The 7,871-nt window shown below is 45.8% G+C and overlaps 1 protein-coding gene across 3 annotated transcripts in view; it reads left to right on the forward strand.

Annotated features, from left to right (window-relative positions):
- The window catches only part of cfap36 (cilia and flagella associated protein 36), an 11,352-nt gene extending 4,476 nt beyond the window's left edge, over positions 1–6,876 (forward strand). The window contains exons 6-12 of one of the 3 annotated variants that reach the window (XM_083658195.1): positions 1,276–1,426; positions 1,832–1,918; positions 2,877–3,027; positions 3,228–3,388; positions 4,431–4,592; positions 4,865–4,948; positions 5,685–6,876. In XM_083658195.1, coding sequence (XP_083514321.1) covers positions 1,276–1,426; positions 1,832–1,918; positions 2,877–3,027; positions 3,228–3,388; positions 4,431–4,592; positions 4,865–4,948; positions 5,685–5,768 — 880 coding nt within the window. In that variant the 3' untranslated portion in view covers positions 5,769–6,876. The remainder of the gene's footprint in view (positions 1–1,275; positions 1,427–1,831; positions 1,919–2,876; positions 3,028–3,227; positions 3,389–4,430; positions 4,593–4,864; positions 4,949–5,684) is intronic. The other 2 variants (XM_083658196.1, XM_083658197.1) reach the window with 2 other exon arrangements.
- The last annotated feature ends 995 nt before the right edge of the window (positions 6,877–7,871 follow it).

Here is a 7,871-nt window from a genome sequence, read left to right on the forward strand (position 1 = left end):
AAACTCTGCGGCTCCGCCTACCTGCATCTCTCTCTCTCCCCCACCCTCCCGCACGTGTCGGGGAGGGCGAGCTACGGCTGCATGTAAACGGGAATATTAGTGGATTATTCATTTAGTCGGAATATTGTCATTTTCCGAATATGGGCAAAAAGCAGAATATTGTGTGCATGTAAACGTAGTCAATGTGACGGGAATGAGCAGCATAAGATCATGGCCAAATTAATGTGTGATAGGAATGACCACCGTATTGATTGAGTGGTTTTAAGAATTTTGAAATCTTGGGTAATCACAAGTAACAGAGTAGAGGAGCCCTCAAACTATTTGAATGCATTAGTTGAACAGGACTATAATAAAAGTATGGACTAAATTGATGCAGTGTACCGCAAGTTTTCCAAAAATCCTATAGACTCTAGCACCGCAAGAATGAGTCCGGAAGTAGCATGTTGGATCTTCAGGGGAAAAGTGAATGGGGTTTTAGAATGGGGATTTCACTAAAATGTGTAAAAATAAGGTATGTGGGTAACAAAAGTTCATGGGAGTGGTAATTTGTGTTCAGCAGGATAATCTTCACAAATGTGAATCACTTTTATGACTTTTGAAACGTAAAGATGCGGGTTTTTAACGCGATTTTCAGAAAACGCTTCCAAAAGTCAGGTTAAAAAAACAAACAGGTCAAATCACCCAACACCACTATCAAGCCACTGTCACTGACACGTCTTTGGTTACCCTGTGTTTATTTTTATGACATTCTGTGCTTGTATATATTTTTAATCCGTTTTATTGAATCACTATCAGATGACGCAGAGCTTCTACATCGTTTCTTGGAACAGTGCAATATTGCGCCGTCTCTTCCTGGCTTTCTTGCTGCTCTCTTGCACTCTCTACCTGTATGACTGCATGCTTCATCCATGGTGGAAGTCTGCTGTCAAACTATTTAAGCTGCTAAGAAATCAAATTAAGGGATGTGTGTGAGTGGCAGCATAGCTCAGTTAGCATTAGCATCACTGAAGTTGAACCTGGTGAACTCTGGGCTAACAGCTACACACTGGCTCTGGAGTGCTCTGTAGCTACCCCAGACTTCGCTAGCTCAACAAAATTATTTACTTACACTCGGGCTGATTCACACATTATGAAAAGGGGCCAAATCAGCCTTGGGCCAACTGACTAGCCTGTGGCTATTGGCTAAGAATGCACGGGGTGAAAGGCAGAATACGATTGGATAGTGGACACTCATTGCATCTCCCCTTTCTCTCTCTCCTAATGCTCGGTCCTCAGGAAGTCCAAAGAGGAGTATGATGAGGAAATGTCCCGGAGGCTGCTGTTGGACGAAGAGTTAGGCTCCACCTCCAGCGGATGCTCTGATAGGCCAAAGGCAGAGGGCTGTGAAGCCCAGAAAGCCACCTCTGTCCCCAGCCAACAAAGCAAGGTAAGGCACCATCCAACCCCTGGGACCTCATGTGCCCTGTGTGAGCCATGTGCCCTGTGTGAGCCATGTGCCCTGTGTGAGCCATGTGCCCTGTGTGAGCCATGTGCCATGTGCCCGGTATGAGCCTTGCATTCAAGCCAACTGTGTGAAGCACCCATTCAAAAGAAGAACTGATATAAATACCAGTAAAACCTGCATCTATTTATGTAGTATTTATTTTGTTACCTGCGTTGGACATGTCCTGTGTAGGTTAATTTCTTGTGTAGGATCAGATTACATTTACCCATCATTCAGTTAACAACATCTAAAGAGTGTCTGATGATATCAATGTGTAATGGTTAGACCTTGTTGTCTCCTTGTTTGACGCGTCCCTCGTCTCCTGTGTGCTGTCTGTTCCATGCTAAGGCCAAAGCGGAGACAGGTGAGAGGAGCAGCAGCAGCAGTCTCCAGGCCCCGCTAGTGAATGGAAAGACTGCCACTCAATCTGAACCGGTAACTCATGCAGCCATGTGGCAACACAGCACCACCTGCTGGCCAAACTAAGGATGCTCTGATACCTCTTCAATGCCCAGACACACCAAGCATGTTAGGACCTGCACTTGGAACTTGTTAACAAATTTGATTATTACTAGGGGTTAGAGAATGGAATTACCACTCCTCATCCGCTAATATAATATACGTAACAGCTAATATAAACCAAATAAACTGAAGCCAGGAGTCCAGAAAGATGTCTTATGAAAGTACATTCATTACCATAACATTCTCCTATAACTGCATTATAGAAGAGACTGAATCTCAATGTACCATCTGATCAATGTAGAGAGTCCAAATATTCAGTGATGACTGACAGTTTGACATATGCTTTATACTGTAAGGCAGGAAAATATGTGTGCGTCGTGGAGTCTGACAGGGAAACTGTTATCAACTGTTATTGGACACGATGCACTTCCCAAGGTCTCAGCAAAAGAGAGAAGTCCTCAATGCCATGGGGTGAATCTATGTGTGAGAGATGTCATGTCATGTTAACTCATAGCATCAATGATGTGTATGCAATGATAGCTTATTATAGCTTATTGATTAGGAAATGCCCATGGAACTTATATTTTCTCCAACACTAGGGAAATTCTCCGATCCCAAAACCTCTTTTAGTCTAGTGTTGGCCTGAAATTCAAAACCTAGGTATCAGTGCATCTTGAGGGATTTTCAATGTTACAGCTTGTGTGGTGGGTAGGTTGGCCATGTAGTAGTTTTCTAGCCTGTAAGGTAGGTTGTTCATGTAGTATCAAGGGCTGACAAACATCTGCTAACATGCTAACCTCAGACGAGCCCTCTCTCCACAAGCTGAGAACTGTGGATAGAGCTGTAGCCGCTGCTTTCTAGCCTGCAGTACAGTAGTAGCTTGTGAACTGAACTGAAATTGAGGCAGCTTCTCTTGTTGCCTGTGCTGCAGGTGTTTCAGCCTGCCGGTTCCTCCCCCGGTTCCTCCCTGCAGGTCAACAGCAAACCCAGCAGGAAGGAGGAGAAAAAGGTGGCTGCCACAGGCGAAGTTCAGAAAGGTCCAGCCAAGAGCAGCTCCTCTGCCACTGCTAAACTCACCGCAGGTATCTCTGTCGTCTCCAGATACACCTGAGAGTCTTTGAAACTCTGCCTCGAGTTATCTCGCTCAAAATTGTGACAACATGACGACTCTGACTGGCCGCAGCTACTGCGGATTCGCGCTTGTTATTTATTTATTTATTATTTAACTGACCTGCCTTGTGTTTGTGTGTGTGTGTGTGTGTGTGTGTGTGTGTGTGTACAGAGTGTAGCAGGAACTGTGTGGAGCCCAGAGTGCTTCCAGCAGTGAGGGCTCCAGTGAAGGCCAGCGAGCCGTGCGTCGGCCCCACGCCCAGCAGCCAGACTGCAGCCGAGACGTGGCTGGACGAGGCACGCAGAGAGGCCGGCATCTCCAAGCCATACACCGTGAGTCTGACTGTCTGTCTGTCTGTCTGTGCACCTGCTTAAATATACCATCATCTGATATGCTTAATATGATTCACTCTGCTTAACCCCAGGCACACACTACATGACTTTATGCTTAGTTCACACAGAGAACCTACGCCTTGCCTTGCCTCAACCCACGCCTACGCCTGCAGACCTTGAGCTGGGCGTGAACCTATTACACGCTTTTGCGATCACACCGCACGCCTTTGCACGCTGAACCTGGAGCCGAGTCACAAGCGCCTCTCCTCTCTCCCGACTGTATTTTTTCATGTGTGGTCCGAATTATCATAGGTAAAATAAATCGGATATATTTAATGTTCTATTGGTGCTGGATATGTATAACCAGGTCTGACTATAGTCGGACATTTTAGAGAGGTGATCTGAACAACATTGTCCATCTTGCTTCTTCAGTCGCTATTCTCTCTCATTAAGATTTGTTTGCAGACTGGGAGAAAGCCCCACGTGATAGCCACCCGTCAATCTCTCTCTCTCTCTCTCTCTCTGCTCAACACTGTTGTAGTAACTCCATTTTATTTTGAAATTCAGTTGACTTTGCCATTTCCCACGGATATTGTCGCGTTTTTCTTTCATGGCTTGACAGAAGAAGCCTGCGTGCACGCCCCTAGTCGGCTTGAAAATAGAACTCACGCCTAAACGATAAAATCGGCAAGGCACAGGCAAGGCGTGGGTACACGCAGGGTTCACGCTCAGGCGGCCGGTGTACACAGCCTCGTTGACTAAAACGGACGCCTATTTAAAAGCGTGGGTAAAGGCAAGGCATAGGCAAGGCTTGGGTCGCCGGTGTGAACCCAGCCTTAGGTCTGGTTTAGCAGGCCCACAAAGGTGCTGGTGTAACAGAGGCATGTGTGGGTGGGTCAGAGAGGCAAACCTGCCTCCAACGTGATCTCGATGTACTATCGGTCACGAAGAAACCTACGCTACAGGCATAGCCTGTGTGACGTCACGTTGAAGGCTGCGTTTACCCAGGCTAGTTCATCTCCCCCCCCTGATCTTCCCTCAGGAGTTGTCAGCGTCCCAGCAGGATCAGCTCCAGCAGAGGGCGCTGTATCTGCGGCAGCAGCGAGACAAGCTGCAGGCCCTGAAGAAGGGACAGCAGAAAGCCAAGCAGACAACCACACCAGAGGAGACACCCGCCAAGCCCACACCCCCGCCCCCCACCCCGGTAAATACAGGATCTAATGACCTCAAAGCCAGGCGCTCATCCCTGCTTTTCATTTTGGTTGTCTTTTTAACATTTTTTTATTATTTCAAATCTTCATTCTTGATTTCACCTGTTTTTCTTTAACCCAATTTTTCCATCTCTTCTTCCTTTCCTCCTTCTTCTAACTGCTTCCTCTTCGACTTTTTCATTGGGTTCTTGCTCTACCCCCCCACCCCCACCCACACCCACACCCACACCCCCGTCCCCGTCTCTGCCCTGGTCTGGCCTGTCAGGAGGCTGTGGGCCAGTCCCAGCGGAACGGGGCCTGTACCCCGCCTCCACCAGCAGCACACTCTGCCCACCCCTGCAAACAGAAGGTGACCCCTCAGCCTGGCTCTCTGCCTGATGTGACCATTTGCTGTGCTGCTGTCATTTGCTGTGCAGTTGTCTCCCTCTGTCTTTCTCCCGGTAACCTCAAAAGCATGGAGAAGGAATGGACTGTTAAGTCTGAGCTCTTTTACTCCGTCTCTGGACTCGGGTCCATTGCTTTTCAAAGCCATGAGGTGTTATAAGACAATGAGGCCTCATTTTCCATTCATGCAAACTAGTCACCTTCTTCATCCCGAAATAGGTTACTTTTAGTGAATGATTTCTGAGTGGTTTTTGTGTCTGCCCTGGTATCTGTCACCTTTTTCACTCTCCATGACTTTGCTTACATCTCTGAATTTTCACTGGCTTAAAACTGCAACTGTTTGCGAAACAATTTGTATTTTTAAGCTATTGTGTTCATTGAGAAGTAGCATTTTTCAATTGATCTTCTTCTCCGAACCTGAAAGTCAGTGTCGCAGCTGTTGAAACGGCATCCTGAAAATGAAGCCTGTGTGTAGACTTTTAGGTAGCAGGTGTGGCTTAACCAGATTGCCAGTTCCAGCTGCTATGACCTAGTTTTTTTAGTCAATTCCTCTTATCTGTCTGTGCTTGGTTGTATTCCTTTTCCTCACTTCCTACTCTGTCAACCCCATTGATGGCGAGGCTAAGAGCAGCACATCTGGCGGGGTAAGGTCATCATTGGTCTTGACTGGTGGTGACCACTGGTCTGGTCTCTCTCCACAGGAGATCTCTGCTGAGGAGAGGAAGAAGCTACAGAAGAGAAAACATCTGGCCGAGAAGCTGAAAGAGGAAGTCATCAAGAAGTAAACGTCCCACTTCCTTCCTGCAACACCCCTTTATATCCTGTCCCGTTCACTCCAGGCCTCAACCTCGTGGCTTCCCTTTAGAGCGCCTCCTTCAGTCACATTGGTCACATTACGTGACACGGATCAAGGCTTTCCCCAAAAGCGTCTTAGGTGATTGCCTGCCTCCAGCGGAGGCAGCATGCTGCCGGTGTTACTGCACTCGAGTGTTGAAACCAGAATGGAACCCAGCCATCATGAGGCACACCGACCTAGGCTCATTTCTCCATAGACCGCAATCAAAAGATCAGATGAGTGGACCGTATAGTGGAAAACATCGATGTTAGGCTGTGAATGGCTGCTGAAGTCACAATTGGCCATGTGTTATATCAGCGAGTTATGGGCTGATGCTGGTAAAAGACAAATACGTGTGGTTTGTCTTATGTCAAGGTGATGGGAACATGAACTGGCATGAGCGTAGTCTTGTTTTCCACTGTCTTTAGCGTCAGTCAGCGGCTACATTATACAGCTAATTATACTGTAGCTCACTGTAGTCAAAGAGCACTGTGAAGATGAACACACTGGATGATCGTGTTCGTGAAGAAGCCAAGACAGCAGTGCACCGTTGAGATTTGTACGAGGAATGCAGTATTTATCTTCAAACCAATCGAGTCTTCATTTTAAATAGTAATAATAATGCACCATTTCCTATGTAATAATATCATGTATGCCGTTTACTTTAACTATGATACAATACCCAGGAAAATATCAATATGCGGTACCATTTTCGATACCACACGGGAGGGAAATTAATTTTCAAACTTTTTTTTTTATGTTTTCATGTTAAAAAACATTATTTTAAAAATATTTTTGTGTGTGTCTGAGATCAAACAACACATTCATTTTCACCGTCATGATTTGCTCTTTTTTTATTATGAGCTTATACTGCACAAGCATGTGAAACGTGATATTGCTTCCTGGGCTCTGCAGCATCGACTGTATAAGCAACTAAGCAAAAAAACACAGACACAGAGACCAAAACGAGTCCCTTAATATCCAACAATGCAGGGGGACATCATCCGTGCAAATGAGACAGGTGGACAGACAGAAAAGACGACCCTACTTATGCTGTATAATAAATCCAATTTTATACAAATTGGGCTCTGGAGTTGTATGACGACTGTAAGGCTGGTCTTGAGATTTCATTTCCTGCATTCTGGTGAATTTTTATGCAGATTTGTGTTTTTTTTATGCATCAATTTCAAAGTCTTCTGCTACTCTCAACATGAATGTAAAGGGAAAAAAGAGTCAATGACAATAATAAAACACAGTTCAATTCAATTATAGACAGTTTTAACTTGACAACAATAACAACCGTCACAACCCACCTGGATATCCGGTTTACTTCCTGTATACATAGCTGAGCGCAGGCTGATATTCGGCTCATATTAAATGTTAACGTTCGGCCGTGTCTCCGACAGACACATTAACAAGGTAGCCTATTTCGGTCTTTATGTCTTGTAGTAGTTAGTAGTAGTTGCTGTTGTTGTTGTTGATAGTTGCCATAACAACCACCCCTGTCGGAAAGACGTGCACACGCTGGGTAGGAAGCGTTGTTGTCCCGGAGGCGATATTTTTTTTCGGATGATGGCGAAGGCATAACCCGCCCCTCTCTGCCTGTGATTGGTCTAGCGTCAAACTTCCATCCAAACACATTCGCTTGGCTATCCTGCATTACATCTCTGTTACAGTCTGTGGTCAGACCGTCAGACTCAGTGGGTCAGACAGACCTACAGCAGTTACGCTTGCTAGCATGCATGAAAGACGCCAGTGTGTTTATGTTTTTAATATAGTCATATCTATGGTTTATAACGCTGCCACTAATCAGAGGCAGAGAGGGCCAGGGGTTGGGTTATGCCTTCGCCATCATCCCAAAAAAATATCGCTTCCGGTAAGCTAGCTAGCTAGCTAATGTTAGCTGCTGGTTGGTTGGCTAACTAGCGAATGTTAGCCGTTAGCTAACGTTAACGCATTAACTAGACAAACACAGACATGCAGAGCTCCAAAAACAGCAATTCGTGATTTTGTTACTGTAGTTTCTGCAGAGTAACGTCCATGTTACGGATCT

This window comes from Poromitra crassiceps, assembly GCF_964638095.1.
Source record: "Poromitra crassiceps genome assembly, chromosome: 22".
Classification (NCBI taxonomy): domain Eukaryota; kingdom Metazoa; phylum Chordata; class Actinopteri; order Beryciformes; family Melamphaidae; genus Poromitra; species Poromitra crassiceps.